The 23,130-nt window shown below is 38.0% G+C and overlaps 2 protein-coding genes across 2 annotated transcripts in view; both read right to left on the minus strand.

Annotated features, from left to right (window-relative positions):
* Positions 1-1,609: 1,609 nt before the first annotated feature.
* On the minus strand, positions 1,610-7,525 carry LOC132101846 (proton-coupled zinc antiporter SLC30A1-like). The gene is made up of 3 exons (XM_059507062.1): positions 7,356-7,525; positions 4,759-5,445; positions 1,610-2,349 (listed from the first exon to the last, which is right to left on the minus strand). Exons 2-3 carry the CDS (start codon positions 5,438-5,440, stop codon positions 1,715-1,717), a joined length of 1,317 nt encoding a protein of 438 aa, XP_059363045.1. The 5' UTR covers positions 5,441-5,445; positions 7,356-7,525; the 3' UTR covers positions 1,610-1,714.
* Positions 7,526-10,800: 3,275 nt separating this feature from the next.
* Positions 10,801-23,130, minus strand: part of LOC132101148 (protein phosphatase 1 regulatory subunit 37-like) — a 39,748-nt gene continuing 27,418 nt past the window's right edge. Inside the window, exons 5-13 of the mRNA XM_059505863.1 lie at positions 18,956-19,075; positions 18,731-18,881; positions 18,085-18,240; positions 17,864-17,976; positions 16,558-16,699; positions 16,281-16,447; positions 13,817-15,089; positions 12,461-12,562; positions 10,801-12,368 (exon numbers count right to left, since the gene is read on the minus strand). Of these exons, the coding sequence (XP_059361846.1) occupies positions 12,474-12,562; positions 13,817-15,089; positions 16,281-16,447; positions 16,558-16,699; positions 17,864-17,976; positions 18,085-18,240; positions 18,731-18,881; positions 18,956-19,075 (2,211 nt within the window). The 3' untranslated portion in view covers positions 10,801-12,368; positions 12,461-12,473. The remainder of the gene's footprint in view (positions 12,369-12,460; positions 12,563-13,816; positions 15,090-16,280; positions 16,448-16,557; positions 16,700-17,863; positions 17,977-18,084; positions 18,241-18,730; positions 18,882-18,955; positions 19,076-23,130) is intronic.

Here is a 23,130-nt window from a genome sequence, read left to right on the forward strand (position 1 = left end):
ATAGACCTAGAAGCATCACGCGCTCGTCCTTCTCGATTAAAAGACGTGTGTTTTTAATGCAATCAATGCCTAGTTCGTGATTTTAGAAAGAGCTTATTCTTTTTTGATTGTTTGCATACTTCGAAGTAAGAAAAACAAAAAATGGAGGCTACAAACAATAACATTCCCATCAGACACCTAATCCACAATCATTTTAATACTTATAGTTGTGACTGTTTTTGTCATGCAACATTAGTAACGCGCCCTAGAGCAATCTTCACGTAAGCAGGCATATTTCTCACCTTTAATTAGAAAAGGTACAACAGTTCAGCAGCAAAACATAATCACTAATGATCTCACTTGAGTTGGGTTTTGCGAGCTTCGTCTGTCAAAAAAATAAATAAAGTTTCTGTGTTTCAACAAGTTTCAGCTTTTGCTATTTGCATGACATCATGGAAGTAATATTCTTCATTAAAAAGGTTCATTAACACTAACTCTGCATGTGTGTATGTTATAAAGTATAGGACATCCATCCCTCATCACATACACCTGGATGCTCTGGCCTTTCTGAACAGCTGTAATCACATTCCTGTAAAACATAGCAGTATACTGTGAATTTGTATTCGTTTTTTTTTCTTTCACATCATCTACATTGCTTTCTCCTGCCATTGCAGTCATGTAGGCTATATTTACATATATACATAACCATTTAATGCATATTATACGTATTGAACACAGCAAAAAAAAAGGCATTTATTTATATTCTATTTGGATGATGGGTTATATTACTGACTGGAAGTCTTGTTACATGTGAATGGAACCAAGCGCAAGATCCTCCTTTATTAATTTTAGCTTTTTAATATGCACTAATTTGCATACATTTCTACAAAAATCTAAACAATAGATGAAGCCGGTTTTAAAATTCGTGTTTATGTATTGACATTAATTTTGAGTATGTCACTTTTGTCACTCTATAATTCAGGAAATACAGCCAGAAAACAATATATTATCACAATTGGGGGGGGGGGGGGGGGGGGGGGGGGGGGTCTACAAATGTTAGTGTAGGAGAAAATCACTTTGAGAAAACAGCTTTTAAAAACATTATTGTAATGGACATCTATTGACAAAATATATATATATATATATATGGAAAAATAAAATATTCTGGATGTTTTCTTTCCACTGGTCTGAAAAGAAAAAAAAAAACACTATGTAAACCCCAAAAGCCTAAAATCTCAAACTTGACAAGTGCATGAAAAAACAAAAGGCCCTTAAAAGCCTAAAGAATCTGATCTGACCCTGGAGCACATATATTTGTAGGAATAGCCAACGATACAAATGATCCATTTTTCTTTTATGCCAAAAATCATAAGGACATTATGTATAGATCATGTTCCATAAAGATTTGTTGTAAATTTCCTACCGTAAATATATTAAAACTTAATTTTTGATTAGTAATATTCATTGCTGAAGAGTTCATTTAAACAACTTTAAAGATGATTTTCTCAACATTTAGATTTTCTTGCTCCCTCAGATTCCAGATTATTATTATTTTTTTAAATAGTTGCATCTCAGCCAAATATTATCCGATCATAATAAACCATGCATCAATGGAAAGACTATCTTTTCAGAATTAATATCAAAAAAAAAAAAAAAAATGACCCTTAAGACTAGTTTGTGGTCCAAGGTCACAAATCAACTCGTGGAAGATGGGCATCTGATGACCCTTCAATCATCACAGGTACGTGCTCTGAATAACCACATCTGTGATCTGATCACCACTGTACGGCGCTGGAGAGCAGGACTCCTCCTGTTCCTCTCGAGGGGAGCAGCAGAGCTTGTCCACACACTCCTGACCACAGCGCAGACTGCAGGTCGCGGCGGCGCTCCGGCTGAGCTCCGGCTGCACGGTGCAGTGTTTGATGCCGAAAGCGTTCAGCGCTGCTGTGATCCTCTCCATCAGATCTGTGCAGTGCGCTGCGTTCAGCTCGGCCGGACAGTGCACGTGCAGCGAGGCCACCAGCAGCGCCTCGGACAGCTGCCACACATGCAGCTCGTGGACAGACAGCACACCTGGGACTCGTGTGATCCTCCGCCGCACCTGAGCCACGGACACATGCAGCAGCGTCGCCTGCAGCACCAGCAGCCCACAGCGCCACAGCCTCGGCAGAGCCACGGACAACAACACCAGCACACACACCGAGGACAACCCTGCGTCCAGATACACCAGCAGATGACAGTCAGAGTGAGGCTGATGACAGTGTGCTGCAGACAGCAGGAGAACCAGACCATTACACAGAACCAGCACTGAACCCAGAAGATCCTGGACCACGGCGATGGAGCCCATGAGTCCATGAGCACACCGGGAAACTGACGGGTTAAAAACCAGCAAATTATATATATATATTGTGAAATGTTGAAATTTAGCAAGCATATGGACATCTCTGTAGACACACACGTGGTTCTTCAGTGGTTCTTTATGGTAGTACTTATAGCATTGCTAAGTGGTTCTTTGGTTCATGATCATTACTGTTAATGTTATCTGTATATCTGTATGCATCAGGGGTCTGAGAGTAACGCAATTTCGATTCTCTGTATGTATGTACTGTACATGTGGAAGAATTGACAATAAAGCAGACTTGACTTGACTTGATAGGGGAACCAAATTAAGTGCTATAGCAACTATGAAGAACCTGTAATGGTTCTTGAGCATGGCTATATAGCACCATCTTTAAAGATGTATAAGCTATGTACAGGTCCTTCTCAAAAAATTTGCATATTGTGATAAAGTTCTTTTTTTTTTACATAATGTAATGATAAAAATTAAACTTTCATATATTTTAGATTCATTGCACACCAACTGAAATATTTCAGGTCTTTTATTGTTTTAATACTGATGATTTTGGCATACAGCTCATGAAAACCCAAAATGCCTGTCTCAAAAAATTAGCATATTTCATCCGACCAATAAAAGAAAAGTGTTTTTAATACAAAAAAAAGTCAACCTTCAAATAATTATGTTCAGTTATGCACTCAATACTTGGTCGGGAATCCTTTTGCAGAAATGACTGCTTCAATGCGGCGTGGCATGGAGGCAATCAGCCTGTGGCACTGCTGAGGTGTTATGGAGGCCCAGGATGCTTCGATAGCGGCCTTAAGCTCATCCAGAGTGTTGGGTCTTGCGTCTCTCAACTTTCTCTTCACAATATCCCACAGTTTCTCTATGGGGTTCAGGTCAGGAGAGTTGGCAGGCCAATTGAGCACAGTAATACCATGGTCAGTAAACCATTTACAAGTGGTTTTGGCACGGTGAGCAGGTGCCAGGTCGTGCTGAAAAACAAAATCTTCATCTCCATAAAGCTTTTAGCAGATGGAAGCATGAAGTGCTCCAAAATCTCCTGATAACTAGCTGCATTGACCCTGCCCTTGATAAAACACAGTGGGCCAACACCAGCAGCTGACATGGCACCCCAGACCATAACTGACTGTGGGTACTTGACACTGGACTTCAGGCATTTTGGCATTTCCTTCTCCCCAGTCTTCCTCCAGACTCTGGCACCTTGATTCCCTAATGACATGCAAAATTTGCTTTCATCCGAAAAAAGTACTTTGGACCACTGAGCAACAGTCCAGTGCTGCTTCTCTGTAGCCCATTTCCTGCACACGCCTGTGCACGGTGGCTCTGGATGTTTCTACTCCAGACTCAGTCCACTGCTTCCGCAGGTCCCCCAAGGTCAGGAATCGGTCCTTCTCCACAATCTTCCTCAGGGTCCGGTCACCTCTTCTCGTTGTGCAGCGTTTTTTGCCACACTTTTTCCTTCCCACAGACTTCCCACTGAGGTGCCTTGATACAGCACTCTGGGAACAGCCTGTTCGTTCAGAAATTTCTTTCTGTGTCTTACCCTCTCGCTTGAGGGTGTCAATGATGGCCTTCTGGTCGGCTGTCTTACCCATGATTGCGGTTTTGAGTAATGAACCAGGCTGGGAGTTTTTAAAAGCCTCAGGAATCTTTTGCAGGTGTTCATGAGCTGTATGCCAAAATCATCAGTATTAAAACAATAAAAGACCTGAAATATTTCAGTTGGTGTGCAATGAATCTAAAATATATGAAAGTTTAATTTTTATCATTACATTATGGAAAATAATGAACTTTATCACAATATGCTAATTTTTTGAGAAGTATGATTATGTATGATTATGAGCCACTTTCAATGCTATTTTGCAAAAAAATTTAATAGTATATTACTAGACAAAAGTTTGAAATGATTATATATATTTTTTATTGCTTTTGATAGAAGTTTCTTCTGCTCATTAATGCTGCATTTTTTGAAATAAAAAATGCAGTTAAAAATAGTAAGACTGTGAAATATTATCATCATTTAAAGTAACTGTTTTCTCTTATAAACTGTAATTTTTCTCTGTGTATTTTCAGCATCATTCCTCCAGTCTTCAGTGTCACATGATCTTCAGAAATCAGAATAATATGATGATTTACTGCTCAAAAACATTTCTGATTATTATCAATGTTGAAAAAAATTATTTTATTCAGTGATGATGCCCTAAATTTATCAAAAGTCACAGTAAAGTCACGTATAATGTCACAAGCATTGATAATAATCAGAAATGTTTCTTGAGCAGTAAATCATCATATTATTCTGATTTCTGAAGATCATGTGACACTGAAGACTGGAGGAATGATGCTGAAAATACACTTTAACAGAGATTCACACATTTTAATAATATGCATGTAGTTCTGTATGGTCTTAAATGAACGGTCACCGGTGGGTTCAGTGCAGGCGGAGCGACGCGGTTCTCCTGGAAGTGGCTCTGAATGCTGAATGATGTCCTGAGCACTTCCACAGATACGAGGAATGGGCGTTTGTGCAGGACTGGACTGAACTGGATCAGAGATGCTGGACTTTGGGGACTCAGCTCTACCTGGATCCAGAACACTAGAGGCTTCAGGGTTAAATGTAGAATAAGGGTCGTTTCGCACCAGACTCTTGCTGATCCCATCAGCAGCTTCATCAGTCCCTCTGCTGCAGGCCAACACAAGGACATTGAATATCAGACTAGTTCCTCCAACCACAGTGGACAGGAGTGGGTGTTGAACGGGTTCAGGCTGGACGAGATGTGTGAGGATCTGCAGACTGATGGAGACACACTGAGAGGCCAAGATCAGAGCTGAGATCAGGACGCCGAAGGGTTTGAGACGCATCCTTCTGTAGTCCTCCACACAGAGAGAGCTCAGAGCTCCTGAAGCACAGACGTCTGGACGGGATGAAGCAAAATGATGCTTTATTGCTGATAGAGCCAGATTTATGAAAACATAGAGCGTGTGGAAGCTGTCCACCGCGATGAGGAGAGATCTGCAAATCTGGCCGACTACAATCTCAAACACGAGGAAGCCCAAGGTGAAGACCAGCACGCACATGGAAGAAGAGCTGGATATCCTCACCATCACACCTGCACAATAACAAGCAATGATAGATTTAAAGACTCTGTTTAATCCAGGAGTGTTCGAAAACTTTCTTCACTGGTGCACGCTTTTTTGACACTGTATTTTGAGAAAATTTTGGAAATGTAAAATGTAAAGAAAATGTCATAATTGTGAGATTTAAACTCATCAGAATTCAGAGAGAGAGAGAAAAAAAGGCAGAATTGTGAGAGGAATTCTGCAAAGAAAAGATTGCAAAATATAAAAAAATAAAAATAAAAGAAGTCAAAATTTAAAAAGGAAAAACTCAAAATTACAAGATGTAAATTTTTAATTCCAAAATACAAGCAAACAAACAAACAAAAAATCTAAATTGTTATTTAGATGTTTGGAAATTATAAGGGGAAAAAAAACTCTGCAAGATATAAACTCGAAAAACTAAAAAACTATGAATTCCAAAAAAGCCAAAATTGACAGAATTCTAAAAAGAAAGTCACAATTCTGAAAAAATAAAAAATTGCTAGATGTAAACTCAGAATTAAAAAAAAATCAAAAGAAATAAAGCCAGAATTTAAACTGAAAATACATAGAAAAAAAACATAACATATAATCTCAGAGTTCAGAGGAAAAAAAAGGATAAGGATGCAATATTTTCAGAGAAAATAAAAAAGCAAAACTCAGAATAGTGTTAGAAACAGTTCTAAACCCGAAATTCTGAGGAGGAAGGAAAAATAAACACTTGCAATTCTGAGAAAGAAAACAGTCAGAATTGTGAGATATGTACTCACAATTATGAAGAAAGTCAGAACTGCAAGAGAAAAAGTTGCAATAACTTTCGTATTACAATGTAATAAATTGGGGGTTCTTTGTTTTTTTGCACATGTGTCAGACAGTGATTAAATCAGGAATCTGATTCTAAACAAATGATTAAAACACACATGACTTGATTATGAAATGTTATCGTGAACATGACTCATCCGTATATGGTGATCTCCACCCTCACACAAGGATTAATCCGTTATGAATCAGGTTAAATCTCTCTGATTCCATCACATGTGCATTGGTTTCCTCACATTACAGTGATCGTTTGAGAATGAAGACCGTGTTTATTTCTCTGGTGTTTGCTGTAGACTAACACTGAGTGGAGCTGAATACTAAGTGTCAAAGATGGACTCGGTTGCCATGAGCTCTATCAGGACTTCAGCACATTCACACTGTACGAATCAACACATATCTCTGTCTGGAGACACTCTGACCTGAACTACAGTAAAAGCCCTGGACTGGAGAAAACACACAGCTTTCATGATGATGTGCTTGAGCCTGGATTGGATGGAGAGACAGTGAAGCCTTCACGCTGATTAAACAGCTACATTAACGACGACTTATGTGCTTAACAGATCTGCAGGTTCACATACACCAAAGATTTCATTGTGGCTTTATCGTTATGGCATTTAAACACATGCTTAATTGCCCTCACAATTGCTATCTATCTATCTATCTATCTATACAAGGTTCAAAAAGTACTTGACAACTAAGTATTTTAATATAAAGGTTGTTAAAGTTATGCAAAAAGGAAGAACAACTTATTTTTCAACTATGTAAACAACAACAACAAAAACCTCAGAATTCTGGGGAAAAGTATCAAAGTAAAGTAAAAGTAACAAACTAATTCAGGCGTTATCGTTTTTAATCAGCCTGATGAATATTCAAATGAACAAACACGTTATTATTATGGGATATAAAGTAAACAAACAATCAATCAAAATAGGTAAAAAAAAATGTACAGAATTCTATAAAACGGGGATATTTAAACTTGGAATTCTGAGGGAGAAGTCATATTTTATATTTTATATATATTGCATTCAGAACAACACAATATTGTAAAAACGCAACATGTCTCAGTCAGACTGGAGTATAAATCAAGAAGATCAAGATGTACCTGTTTAGGATCCTGGGCGCTCCAGAGAGTCTTCAGAGTCCAGAGTGGAAGAGCGCGCGCTCGCTCTGTAAAGCGCGGTCACGTGAGGAAGCAGAGGCGGCTCGCTTACATTCACAGAAAATACTGAACTCTCTGTGCCTGAGGGAATCCTCACACAGCTCTGACAGAGAACTCGAGGCAGCAAACTAACATGTCACATGGAGTCTGACAAGAGAGAGGCTCTTAAAAGCACTGAACTAACAGCAGACCACAATCAACACAAACACACGCTTCAGATTTAACATTTACCCGCTGTTGATCAGTAATTGTGGGCAATGACTAATACTCTGATCTTAATGACTAACAGGAGTCAGTGTTCAAGTTCTGTATTTCTTTGCACCCGTTCGGTCCTGCTTTGATCAACACAAGTAGATGACAACCTTTCAGGACTTTAAAAGAACAGTGGATGAAGGAAACGTTAGGAACAACAGCATATCTACAACTACACTGAAATAATAATAATAATAATAATAATAACAATAATAAGTAGGATTTATTTCTGAAACGAAATTTCTATTCAATTTCACAAATAATTACAAATATAGCAAAATAGTTTTACTTTTTTTTAAACTCCATTAAACGCCAATTCTCACTATTAAATAGCATGCATATTACTATCATATTATCTGTTTATACTTCAAAAGCATTTATTTCATGCATGATCATATATTAGGTCCCCATACCTAAACTTAATAACTACCTAACTATTAATATTTTTAAATAGCATTTTCTTGAGAAACATAATCCAATAATCTATTTTATACACAGCTTGGATTTATATATATATATATATATATATATATATATATATATATATATATATATATATATATATATATATATATATATATATATGTTGGAGGGAAACATGGTAACAACGCTGCAATTGCTACTAAATTTCACAAATAATTACAAAGAGACTGCAAGAAACACTGAATAGTGTAATTTTAAAGAAGATAACCCTAAACAGTCCATTCATCTGAGGTCTCTCTGTAAGAGCGGGATTACAGGGGCATTCCTATCATTGCATTGTATTGTTCAAAGTGGATGTCATAATAAATGTCAGTCGACCAGAATAATCGTATGATCTCTCCTTCACGCTGTGTAAACAAACGGAGGACTGAAGACAACAAACGCAGCGCTGAAAAGGGGGCGGGGCTACAGGTCTATCAGAACTACAAAGCGCAAAAAAAATAGTGTTTATGATTACGATCAGGGGCGGACTGGCCATAAGGAGTACCGGGACATTTCCCGGTGGCCTGACGGTCATTGTGGCCTGCCGGGTGCCGCTGTGCAGTCGATCAGACTGACGTGCAATAGGCTGGTATGCAACTGCGAGTTTTTGACGGTCTTATGAATGTACGAATCATGCGATCGCGGAGTGAAAATGACCCCACCACATGACCAAACACCAGCGAAGCACTGCCTAATTGGCAATATCCAGAGGCCGGCTTTATCTTAGAAAATCGCACAAAAAAAATGGAGCGTACAACATATTAGAATGATTTGATTTCTTAAGGATGTGACACTAAAGACTGGAGTAATGATGCTGAAAATTCAAATTTGATCACAGGAATAAATAACATTTTAAATTATATTCAAATAGAAAATAGTTATTTTAAATAGTAAAAATATTTCACAACATTACTGCTTTTGCTGTACTTTGGATCAAATAAATGCAGGCTTGGTGAGCAGAAGAGCGTCTTTGAAAACATTAAAAATCTTACTGTTCAAAAACTGTTGACTGGTAGGCTATAGATTACAGAAATGTTCTATTGTAATGTTTTGTATTATATTGTAATTTTTAATATATAAAATTTCTGTCCCCCTCACTTCTGAAAAGATGGCTACGCCCCTGCTATGGTTCACTGAAAAAACCCAACTGTTCAGTTCACCCCATGCGCTGAGACCGCTGTTCAACTTAAATCTGATAAGTATCTATAAGTAACACGTAAAACAATCAGGGTTCAAATAATATGTTTCTGTTGATTCATCCGCATTCTGGATTCCCAGATATTACAACAGCGATGAAAAAACCTCTACAAATCATTCACTCTTGTTCAATACTAATACGAACACTGGATCAGTGCATTCTCTTAAAGTGACAGTCTTTATATTAATCGAACAGAAACAACAAAGAAATCACTCACTGCTCTTGACTGAAAAGCTTTTTTACTTTAATAAAGAATAATCTTTAATTTGTAGTCCAAAATGCAATGCGGTTTTACATTTGATTACTTTAATTTCTGTGCCTAAAAACTAATGCAAGACCTACATAAAAAAAAACCTGAAAGTCAGTTTATTTTATTTGTATCTTTACTCTATTGTATTTATTTGTGCTGTTGCTTGTAGTTAGAATTTTCTTAATAATATGATAATATATATATATATATATTTTTTGAAAGTAGAGTTTTCCATAAACATAGCACATACAATGGTACTGAAACTGTGACTCTAAAACCATGAAACAAACCGAACTGTGAAAAAAATTGAACTGTTCCACCCTAATATTTACATAATCATTTGGCAGACGGACACATTCATTCAAAGTGACTTACAATAGATAAAATCTATTAAAAAAAATCATATGTATATATATATATACAACATGTATATAATGATAGATGTTTTTAAAGAGCATCTTAATGACAAACTAGCACACTGTTTTACATATAAAGATACAGTATTTTTTAGTGCCAAAAAAAATTTAATTGACCAGAAATTGATTTTCCATTTATGTAGCGTAGTGTACAATGCTTATTTATTTTGAAGGTGATGAAGGAAGCAACATTAGCACTAGTGCTGTTAGTGCTCCTGCTGTTGAACAAGAGAGGGTGGACAGTTCAGCTTTTGAGTCAGAGCAGGAACCTTCAGGTAAAGTTTAAGCTATTAGCAAAACTAAACATGCTGGCTATACTCTTAGAAAAATATGTGCTTTTATGATTTATAAGGTTATCAGTAGTAGGACTGTGATCATTGGGACATACAATTGATGGGTGCATAATTAATATAGATTATTGAAAGTGCTTATTTCATATTGCAGAGAAACTCAATGTGCAGAGTGAGAGAGAGGGGATTAAGGGAAAGATGATAGAGGCAGTGAATGCCTTGATACTTCTTGACACTTCATTTGATTATTTTGCCCGTCCACAGTCTAAGGATTTTGATTTATTTGTTAAGTTTAACCCAATTCAAACAACTGAAAGATCCAAATCATTTATCAGTCTGGTGGACACATGAATTGGGTGGTGACTGCAGCAACAGAGGTGACCTGGGGTGGAGTCAGATTCCAGGCCTGATTTACTGTCCCAGTCTGCCACTGATTACGATTCAAAACCAATGCCAAATATAACTGTAAATCCTAGGTGCAATTAGAAAAGGGGTTTTATAAAAACCACACATGCTGTTTTGTCATTACATGCATTTATTTGAGAGGGAAAAGCCGTACACATCTCTTTGTTTTTACCAGTACAGTTGGATTAATTTAACAGGTAATTTTAAAAATGACTAAAAATAAAGCATTACAAACATCGGGTTGGGGAGCAGCACAGAAGTGTTGATTTCAAGGTCAAAGACGATCTGGATGTAGATGCAAAGCTTCTCTGAAGCCTGGCAGAGAGACGTCAGAGTCGACATCAACCAGACGTTAAAGAGAGAGAGAAAGAGAGAGAGACTGAAAAGCACCAACCACAGAAGCCTGGAATGGTGGAAAGTACTACACTGATCAGCTCAAGATCTCACAAGCTTCTCGTTTGCCCTAGAATCACACGTTAGTCTCTCGAGGTAAAGTGTCGTCTCTAGTGTCTCCAGCGGCAGCAGCTTCACACAAGCGTAGTGTTTTCTTCATGATGTATTGTGCTCTGGCACTCCTACTGCCTTCATTTCTCACCCGGTTTATATCATATACTCTCCCAGAGCTCCAGCCCTATTAATATAAATCAATACCTTTCCCAAACCCCCACCAGTCAAAATAGGAAAACTTTAAACTTAATATTTGCTCTTTATAGAATATGAAAATATACACCACCAAAGGGGGAAAATCCCACAAAAACAGCTTAAAAAAAGATGGGGAAAAGGAAGAGGAAAAAAATAATAAAATAAAATCACAAAACAGACTCGGGTTGTTTAAAATAAATACAAACTGATTCAGCCAAGCAGCCAGAATAAAGAGCTGAAAAAAGGTTTAAAGGCAAACGTGTCTTGTCCTGTCTTCGGATGGGTACGTACGGAGACGCACAGGGATTTACCGATGGAAGACAGAATGAGTGTTTGAGATAGTAAGAGAGCGTGAAAAGCGTACAGCTTCGTTCAGATGTCTGAATCATTCAAATGACTCGCTAAATTGTTCCACACGTTCCTGCAGGTTTCGGAGGCTGGTTGATGAAGGGAACCTGGTGAGATCTGAGATCAGAAGTGAGTGTTTTGACCGATTCCTGAGCAACAGAAACCAACGGAAAGCAGATCTCAAGTCTTTTTTTGTGTTAACGAGACTTTAATAACAACAAGCACACACACACACACAGAGACACGCAACGACGCTCTCATCAAACAATGTGACTATATCGCAAAGCCAAAACCAATGAAATGTCTTCGCATGTTTCAGCCAGTCAGTCTCTGTACTGCATTACAGCCTCCAGACCACCAGGGGGATGCGGTGAGGCGCCACAGTCGACAGCGTAACGGGGAGGAACAGAAGAAGTTCGCCGGTTAGCAAGTGTGTGTGTGTTTCTCTGCTTGTGCGTCTTTGGTAACTGTGCGAATGTATATCTTTACGGCAAATGTTTAAATCGCAGAAGAGATTTTCCTAATTTCAATCAAAGTTGGACACTGGAGGGAAGGGGAGTCCTGTGTGTTCTGATGCAACGATTGGAAAATTAGTGGAAAAAAACATGAAAAAGAGACCCGAGGAATATGAGCGAATGCCATGTTGCAAGAACAAACCGGCCCTTCTGATTCTCTCTGCATGTGTGGATCCTGAGAAGAGACAAAGACGGGTTACGGGTTATTTTTACCAGACTTATAATTCCAGGAATTCCTTCAGAAACATGGGAATTTCGTTGCATTACCTTGGTTACAGCATTATGGTGCATCTCTGCTGGTGTCCAGACTGGCATCAAGGAGAAGCTCCTCTAAATCCTGCCCACAGCTCAGCTCTGCGGTCACGCTCACTGACACACACACACACACACACACACACACACACAGAATCATTCGCTGCATGCTCAAAATCACTATAATATCACATGTGTCTTTGTGCTTTCATTATATTTAGAAATTCTCGCTCACAGCTTAGTCCAATACAACTAAACGATGCAAAAGCATCAATATATGAGCTTAGAGTTGCATGTGGTATGAAACAAACAAATACTACAAGGTAAACACTTGTTTTCAAATAGAAAATGAGCCAGTTTATTCTTGATTCACTCAGACTCATAAATTCAGATTTTATCGATTTGAATCGGTGTGATGAATCTTCAAATGAATAAACTCTGAACTTTTACGAATAAGCATGACTCAGTATATAAATATACAGAAACTGGACCTGTGTTTTTCATGAATTACTCCAAAAGACTAACAAATATCGGTTTGATGAATTTTTACCTAAATCAGCATTTCTGAATAAAAATGATTCAAACAAAGCCATGCATGATATCGGTCTCAATGTTACATGTGTAGTTAAATATAAAAAATTGCAATACTGATTTTCTTTCTATTTTTTAATAATCACATAGAGAAAAGGAGCTAGTTCATGAATCACTCAGAAAGACTCAAAAATTCAGGTATTATCGGTTTGAATCAGCCTGATGAACACACATGTTATTATTATGGCATATCATTGTACATCACTTGTCACGGACAAACATTGCTGCTTTTTTTGCCATATATACTGTATTCTATATACAGTACGAATGGGAAGTGTGTGTATCTACTGTCTACAATAACATACAATGAATATCGGCTGATATATTGAAATCAGACCTTTTTTACTCCCTAATATCGGTATCGGCCCCAAAAACCTGTATCGGTCAGGCTCTAATTTATACAGTCAAACATGCAATTTTATTTTACATTCGATTACTTTATTCAATCCCTGTACCTATAAACGAGTGTTAGACCTACCTAAAAACCCTGTTTATTTTATTTGTATATTTGCTTTATTGTTTTTATTTGTGCTTTTGCTTGTAATTAGACAATTTGTTCTTGTTTTCTCTTTCTGTTTAACAATATAGTAATTCCCCTGAACATAACACATCTGAGCCGTACCAAAACAGTGACTGCAGAACAGTGACAAACAAACCGTTGCACCCCTACAGGTAATATTTTATCATGTCATCTAGTCGCATCAGAATTGGTATAAAGAGTAAATGTAAATGTAATTGAATCCGATATTGTGGAAGATGAGGTAACCCAGTGTAACTCACCATGCTCCATAATGCAGCTGGCTGGTTTGGGTCCCTCGGGTTCGAGCAGGTGAAAGGCAAACTCTGGCTTGAGCCCGTTGAGCAGCACTGTTCCCGTAGTCCCAGCCGGATGACCTTCAGCTTCTTCTGCGGAGATCTGGTCAGGAGATCCCGCCCGAGCACAGTCTTCCTCATCGAGGGGTTTGTGACCTCTCGTGACCTCCTGCAGATGAGTGGCCTGTTGCTGCTCACTTGACTGCACTTGTTCTCCTCCGTTAGCACCTGGATGAACTTCCCCCAGCTGTTCTGGACATGGTGCGACCTTTGGCTTTAGCGTCTCGGGATCTTGGGATTGTCTTGAAACTGATGGCTCTGTGTCCTGTTTCTGCTCCGTGTGAGGACACTTCTCGCTTACATTGTGCGATGTTTCTATGTTTGTATCTACAATCAACTGCTGCTCTAAGTGAGTCTGATCGGCAAGGACGGCGTCCTTCTGGCTTTCAGATGGCGTAGAAGGTTCCTGTGCGATTTCTGATGGTGAAGACTCCTTCGTATTCTCCTGCTCATTACGTGAAGACACGTTGAGCGGTTGAACAGGTGCTGGTGATGTTAACGTGCTGAGCTCAGATGCTGTTTGGTTTGATGGTGCATCTAAAGGTGCTTTGATATCAGTTTGTGTGGGAGTTTGGCTCTCTGCCGCCCTCTCGCTGACGCCTCTCCCAAATGCATTCATCTGTTGCTGCTCTGGAGGGCTTTCCACACGGGTTACCATAAAGATTTTGCGTCCTCTGCCAGGGCTAGACACTGAAATGCAGCGGCCAGGAGATGCTGGGGCTCCAGGCACAGTGCTGGCTTCGGTCACTGTTGTTCTCGCTGGAGATCCTGGTGGAGGAGGCGTCGAGGCCACGGCTGTACAGGCGTTTATTGCAGGAATCTCTATGGGAGGTGCGGTGTTTGCAGAAGCTTTCGGCTCCTCCACTGCGTCCTCATCCTCTGTGTCAGAGTCCGAGTCGTCTTGTAGTGTCGGTTTTTGATCTTTGACCTCTTCGCTGTCAAATACACTGCCCTCATCGTTTGCGTCTCCTTGATCTGTGGGGTTTTCTTCCTCGATTTTCTCAGCAGATGCATCTTCATCCTCTTGAGTTTGGTCCTCAGTGGCGATCTCGGCCATTGAAACCGACAGCCTCATCTTCTGCTCCGTCTCCTCCTTCTCTTTGGCCAGGATGAAGTTCCTTTTGCAGCCGTTCTGAATGTCTGCCAGCAGGGCGCGCTGTGTCTCAATGAAACTCTTCACCTGTGAGAGAAAAACAGATAGCGTGCAGTTATGCAATGAAAAGGTCATGCATGTAATGAACAGTGTGGCATTTATTTAAATGTAGTTAATGAAACAAATGTATGCATCTATTGCATATCTATATATATACAGTATGGGTTAAAAAGTTTGGGGTTGGATATTGATGAGACTTTTAAATGTTTTTGAAAGAACTCTTGTGTTTACCAAGGCTGCATTTATTTGATCAAAAATACAGAAATATTATTACAATTTAAAAATAGATGTGAATATATAGCAAACTGTAATTTATTTCTGTGATGCGCAGCTGTATTTTCAGCATCATTCCTCCAGTCTTCAGTGTCACATGATCTTCAGAAATCATGAAAATATGATGATTTACTGCTCAAGAAACATTTCTGATTATCATCAATGTTGAAAACAGTTTCATATGTTTGTGGAAACAGTAATACATTTCATTTTTCAGTATTCTTTGATGAACAGAAAGATCAAAAGAACAGCATTTATTTGAAATAGAAATCTTTTGTAACATTATAAATGACATTACTGTCACGTTTGATAAATGTAATGTGTTCTCGCTTAGTAAGTCTTTATTTATTTAGTTTTTTAATACTTACTGACCCCAATCATTTGAATGGTAGTGTAGTGTACTGCTTTTAAAGTAGAACTGAATCTATTAACTAATATAAAATCAGTAAATATTATATACTAATATATAACTTTTAATTTGAATATATTTACATCAATATAACATCATACATAGTGTTCCTATAGCTCAACTGGTAGAGCATTGCTTTATCAAGCGCAAGGTTGGGGGTTCGATTCCTCGGGAACACATGATAGGTAAAAGCTGTTAGCTTGAATGCACTGTAAGTCGCTTTGGATAAAAGCGTCTGCTAAATGCATTAATTTAATTTAATTTATACTGTAATAAACAGCGATATTTACATTTATTTAAACATATAAAGAAGGCCACAAGAAGACTTCAAAGAGCATTTCTGATTTTCAAAGAGTTTTAAACTCCATTAAAATGGTCTTATCTGTCCTTAAGACTTTCACGCACATTGTATGCTGAGATTATAAAAAAAAAAAAAAAGTCAGAATAAAAACCACGTTGTGCCATGTTAGAGTTGCAGCAGCAAAATAAATGTAAACACATGCAGGGAAATCCTTTCCCATGTAACAAGCGCTCACCGTCTCTTTCTTGGGCTCTCGGTCCAGGTCGAGTCGGAGCAGCGATGTGTTGACTTTAAATGCGAGCGTGAGAGCCATCAGGCCTCCGGTCTTGATCTCATTCTCACGCATGTCCAGCCGGAGGATCCTCGGACTCTCAGCGATGAATTCAGCGATAGCCACCGCTCCTATCACACATTCACACATGCTTATCACAAGCCCATCACTAAAATTTGCATTAGAAGAAACTAACTCATTATTAATATGACAGTAGCTACACATTCGCCCCCGATCTCACCTTCACAGGAGAGTTTGGTGGAGGCCAGACCCAGCCTGAGGATGGAGCGGTTTGCTATGAGTCCGTCTTTAAGTTTGTGCACTCCTTCGTTCCCCACTGCGTTATGACCGAGGTTCAGCGTTTCCAAACTTTGAGTGAAAGGCTACAGCAACAGAGAGCACATGAGACAGATCAGTAAAAGCAGAGAGATGTGGAATAAGAAACTGAAAGTGAATTAACTCTGCAGTGTGAGATTTTTACGATGCATGCGAAGGCATCAAATAGTCTTGTGCTGTGAAGTGTGTGAAAACAGACTCAGGCACTGCTTTACAATCAAGTAGCCTGTTCTGAAGACCAGCACGGACTGCAGTGCATTAAACACAAGGCTGTGAGAATGTGTGTGTGTGTGTGTTTTGTCCTTAATTAACAAGACGATGGCAGGACACACGTAAACCTGAGCTTTGCATGGTCAGCAGCTGGCAGACATGCACAGCATTAATGAGCCTCTGAGTGAACGGGCCCAGCTCATCTCATGTGTTTGGGGTGGATGTGCTCCATTATGGGTCATTATACGATGAGGATAGTCTTTTGTTCACTACAGTCTTTTGGAAGAAGACTCTTAAGCTCATCAAGGCTGCATTCTTTTATTTAAAAACTGTGAAATATTATTTCAATATAAATCAGCTGTTTTCTGTGTGAGTCTGTGTTAAAGTGTAATTTATTTCTGTGATGCTCCGCTGTATTTTCAGCATCATTCCTCCAGTCTTCAGTGTCACATGATCTTCAGAAATCATGAAAATATGATAATTTACTGCTCGACAAACATTTCTGATTATCATCAATGTTGAAAACAGATGTGATGCACAATATTTTTGTGGAAACTGAAATATTTTAATACTTTTATTCAGTTATACCTTTATTCAGTTACTACTTCTATCCAAAATTGACACAAATAAATAAATTGATCCAATGTGAACGTAAACATTTATCATATTGCAAAAGTTTAACTCCGAGTTTGAACACCTATACAAGTGTTAATTTTCACATAATATAGATTGTAAGTCAAAATAATGCTTATTATGGACCAGACATGACATTTTCTTCTGCCCTGTAGGGTGATTCAATCATCATGCAAGTCTTCGTTACATACAGCCCTATTATAAAATAGATTTGCTTTTTACTTCTTACAAACAAATCTGTGTCGAATAGTTTTGGGGCAAAATCCGTTGGGGATTTCGCTGTGCTTTGTTGTTTTGCTCTTGGTGTATTTGCTCATGGAAACTTTTGCGACACAGTTGCGTGCGTGTGTGTGTGTGTGTTTGTTTACCAAAGCGGCAGCCAGGTATCCCATGCCATTGTGTGAGAGCTGGTTGTTCCAGAGCACCAGAGTCACCAAACCCTTCCTCTGCTCCTTCAGACCCTCACATATATACGCCAACCCTGAGGAAACGAGCGGACGCAAACACAGCGAGTTGAACGACAAGTTACTGAAGCAGGAGACCAATGAGCGAGACACGGAGGACATCTGGAGAGAGGACGAGGTCAGACCTGAGTCCAGGATGTAATTGTTCCTCAGGTCCAGAATCTGGATGTTGTAGTTGAACTTCAGCAGGTTCCCCAACTGAGCCGAGTCCTGCAGACCGTTCAGCTTGTTTTCAGCCAAATACAGCTCTCTGAGGTTCATGTTCATCTTCAGTGCTGTGGCTGAACACATGTATGAAATAAACCGCTTTTAAACTGCTTCATTCACATTGCATTTTGGGAAAACTGTTAACATATATCCTAGGATGCATGATTTTTTAAATCATATTCTCATCATATTCTCACTATATCAAACTATACAAGCATTGAAAGCCTGATGCATAAAGCAAGATACTCTCAGAAAGACTCTCATGAGTAATATATACACACATTTGGAATCATTACTGACAATGTAAACAATATGAAACATTTTTACATTCAATTTATACAAATCTGTAGATTTCGCAGTAACAAAACATGTGAAGCACAAGCTGCAAATGGACCTTTGTACAGTTATCGTAAAAGGCATTTTACATGCTAAAAAGCAAACACTATGACAGAAGCCCTGTGGTAGACAAACAGGTTTTTTTTTATCATGCAGGAAATTTAAAGCACTTAGAAACACTTTTTCAAATCTGATGAGGTCTTATAGGGTTGATGTCCACAGTGTTACCCAGCAGCATGAGCGGTCGTCCTGAGAGGCCGGTGTTCTCCAGGTGCAGGACGGTCAGACTGCCGCTGATCCGCAGAGCTCTGGCCACGAACGGAGCCGAATGGTCCAGCAGCGGGGAGTTACGGGCGTCCAGGTACTGCAGCGAGCTCGTCTGGACACACACACACACACATGAGGAGATCAGCTCGTCAGTAATGTGTGAACGGAGCAGCACTCAAGCCTCACCTTCCTCATCATGTGTGCGGCGGCCTGCCAGCCGCGTGTGCCGATGTGCTTGTTGCTGGAGATGTTGAGATGAGTGGCGGATTCATAGTACTCTATCATATCGAACAAAGCAGACGCTCCCTGAGAGAGAAAGAAACACTCTTTATTCTGCACAGCATTTCAGAATTAATAGCAGTCTGTTTTGTGTTTCGTCTGCAGAAAGAGATCATGAAAGAGATGCAAAACAGCATCAAATGCAGACACCTTGATTACCATGATAACAACCTGCTTCAGAAACTGATGAGGGGGAAAATACCTGTGTGTATGTTTTAATTGATTTATGATTTAATACCAAGTCAGCAGCACTGGCTATATACATGGCAAAACCAATTCAATAGCATCATTAAAACCATTCAATCAAGATCCTTTCAATATAATGATTATAATAATTTAATTTCATCTTTAAAATTTTTTTAAATACAAATAAAAATGACAATTTAAACTAAAATAACAATAATAACAACTAAAATAGCTATAACACTTATGGAGTTTCAACCTTTGCTTCTTCATCAGCCGGTTCATTTCATATACATAACATGTTATGATGTTAATTACTAAGATAGATCTATATACAAACACACACACACACACACACACAAAGTGTAACTAAAATTTATTCCAACACCTTTACATTAATCGTTATGGTTTAGGAAATGGTAATAAAACATGACAAGAACTCAGAAAAAATTAATCTTGGCTGTGAGTGGCGGTGACCAAATATATGTGTATCATGATTCATTTACCATGTACAAATTTGGCTTTGATTTAAACTTTAAAAGTACATCAAAATATAAACAACACAAAGTTGTTTAACATGGAAAGCTATAGAAACGTAGTAACTAAGTAATTTCACCAGATAATTATTACATATCGTGTAGTACATTGCAGGTGACACAGTGACAGGACAGATAGTCTATTCATTCCTGCAATTTGTTAATTCGTTCCCATGACTTATTAATTTGTGGCAAGTAAGTAAATTTTATTTATAGAGCACATTTAAATTTAGCTTTCACTGAACAGGGCTCTGAACCGGTTCAAGGAACAAAAACGAAAACCGGAAACGAACAAAATTTTGACAGGAACAGAACCAGAAACACAAACGAAATCAAATTTTATAGTTCCGAATAGAATTGAAAATTTGAAATGGCCCTTAACCGGTTAATAACGTTATTTTATCGTTCTATTTAATATTTGAAATTTGCTGTCGACCAATCATGTATTCCAGTGGTACAGCATATGCAAATGTGACGCCGACGCCAACGAGTGAAATGTCCACTCAGCTGTGAACTCATCATAGGGAAGTCGCAATGGCAACGCACCGCACTTAGAGTTTATCTGAGGATCGTGTGAGATGAATTCAACATATCACACACCTGCAGCACTTCTGTGAATGGAGAAAACAAAAACAAAAATACATATAGGCTTACATAGACAGGAATATAGGCATATACACTAAATATATTTCACTTAAATCATATTGACAGATTAACGAAACGAAAGAAAACGTTTGCTAAATAACGGTTCATTGTGACACGTTCCAAAGTTTTCGGAAAGGAAAACGAAACTGCAGAGAGAAGCTTTCTTTATTTTGCAAAAGCTGAAAGCTTTGAATAATGTCTTGCTTCTATATAATCAACCAGCTTTGGTATGACCATCGCGCTGACACAACATCATTTTGCTTTATTAAAGCCTGTTAATTATCAAAATAAAATAGAGTTAAAGAAATAAATAAAAAGTTAGACTGCTCCGTTGTACAACATGTTGCGTTCAGAGTAACCGCGCCTCACTGTGCTGTTACAGACGATGTGAAGGATGAGGTTTTATGTAGATAAAAGTACAAACACTATATAATAAATAATATTTTAGCATCCAGATACGTCGGGAACATGGAAACATTTGGATTCGTGCCGGATGAGAGATGCAGGCATCAGCTTCATCTTAAATTAATTTGTTTTTGGATTGACGTTTTTATAGCCTAAACTTGTTTTGTTTTCGAGAGGAACTAATAGCTGTTTTTATAATGTTTGTAAACATTTTGCTTTAGACTATAGACATTTTAGCCTTCATTATTTCGTAAAGCAATAGGGCTAATAAAATGCAATGCTGCAATCGTAGTTTGTTTTTTCACTTTCAAAATGCAATCTTTCATCCTTGTTTTGTTTTTTTTTGTTTTTAAAATGCAGAAAATATTTTTAAATATCTTAAAAAAAAACTTTGATGTTTTCAAAGTGTTGATAGATTTTTTTTTTTTTGTACCTACATTTGGCCAAAATCTAGAAAAGATGACTAAACGCAGCGGGTTATTGACTGACGTTAGATCTCTATTTTTTTTTCTTTTTGAGTAAATAAAACACTGTACTTTATTATTATTACATTACTATTATTGTAGGGAGTGAAAATTAAGGTTAAAATTAATGTTGTATAAATTTAAATAAGATATAAAGGTAATATCGCGAGAACAGAGACCCGCGAGTAGAATCGCTGGAGAGAATAGTCTGCGCGCAGTTATGAGAGGTACAGAGAGAGAGAGAGAGATGACGCACACTGTGTAATCAGATGTGGCTAACTCCTAATGTTCACCTCTTCATGTTTAATAAATCAAGTGTTATGATCTGCCGATTGAGCTCCCTGTCGGTGTCCTCCTTCCAACAAAGCCAACGACCTAACGCACGGTAAGGACGCGCGTTACATTATTATTAGGCAAATTATAGACACATAATATTGTTTTTAAAAAATAACGTTATTAACCGGTATTTTTTTTCACCCGAACCGGTTTCGGAACGGTAATAATTCAGAGGAACGCAGGAACAGAAACATTAAAATATCGATTCTGCTCATAGTGAACCGATTGAATTTTCTTTTCTTTTTCAAGCCCTGACACTGACCAAAGTGCAAAGTAGAAAATAAAATAATAAAATACAAATTAAAATCTAAGATAACAATAATCCCGAAATTAAAAAAACAGGAAAGGCTATAGAATAAAAATATGTTTTAAGTTTAGACTTAAAAACTGAAACCGACAGAGCATTCTCAATGTCAGGTGGCAACTGAACTGAAGACCTAGGTATAAGGAATTAAAATGTGATGTGATTAATGCATAATGCACTTTTCCAAAGTCTTGAAAGGAAAGTGTTGATTTAAGTCTAGAAATGATTCTCAATTGATAACCATTTATAACAACTGAGCTAATTTGCTTTTCAAGGCAAAGCTCGGAGTAAAAAATAAAACCTAAATGTTTTGGATGGGAATTAACATATGGAGTGAGACTGTCTAAGTTACAAACTACAGAGTTTCTGGTTTTAGAGGGACCAAAAATAATCACCTCAGTTTTTTCATTATTTAGCTGGAGGACATTATTTGTCATCCATATTTTAATGTCCTTCAGACAGTCCATAAGAGGCTGCAAATAATATCTATTTTTTAATGGAACGTATAACTGAGAATCATCAGCGTAGAAATGAAACGAGATTAAATATGTCCTAATTATATTACCAAGTGGAAGCATTTACAGATTAAAAAAGTAATGGCCCTAGGATAGACCCTTGAGGAACCCCACAAGAGTGAGAAACTGATGATGAGGAAACCTGGCCGATAGCCACTGAAATTGTCCTGGATTTATTGTCAACAGCAAGTAGCAAATCATTCATCATGTTTCAGTGCTATGATAGGTTGCAAAACCTGATTGAAATGGTTCAAATACCAGAGTCGAATTTTAAAATAGAAGTAACTGTGATTGGACAACTTTTTTTCATAACTTTTTAAAGAAAAGGCCATTTTGAAACATTTTAAATCAGCATTGGTCTTTTTAGGCAGCGAATGGATGAGTTAATAAACCAAACAAATTCTTAATTCATGAAAAAATGGGATGTTTTATAAAAATGCATAAGTAATAGGCCTAAAATAAAAGTGACAATTTGTTTTCATAAAAAGAAATGGGGGAAATATATCTGACTTAAATAATTAAGATAACTGATTTAAACCATAAGTGTCGCAATGCTCCATAAACAAGTTCATGGAAAGATGAGGATGACAAAGTGCATTCTGTTTGTTTGCTTTATTTTACAAGAGCACAAATCTTCTGTTTTTATTGTGAGTGTGCACAAATAAAAGTAAACACTTTTGCACAAACAGTAAAC

Source organism: Carassius carassius, chromosome 23 (assembly GCF_963082965.1).
Source record: "Carassius carassius chromosome 23, fCarCar2.1, whole genome shotgun sequence".
NCBI lineage: Eukaryota > Metazoa > Chordata > Actinopteri > Cypriniformes > Cyprinidae > Carassius > Carassius carassius.

Coding starts and splice junctions, on each gene's coding strand:
- LOC132101846 (XM_059507062.1), bottom strand. CDS start 5,440: ATGGTGAGGATATCCAGCTCTTCTTCCATGTGCGTGCTGGTCTTCACC. Junction 2,350..4,758: donor CGCCTGCACTGAACCCACCG/GTGACCGTTCAT, acceptor TTAACCCGTCAG/TTTCCCGGTGTGCTCATGGA.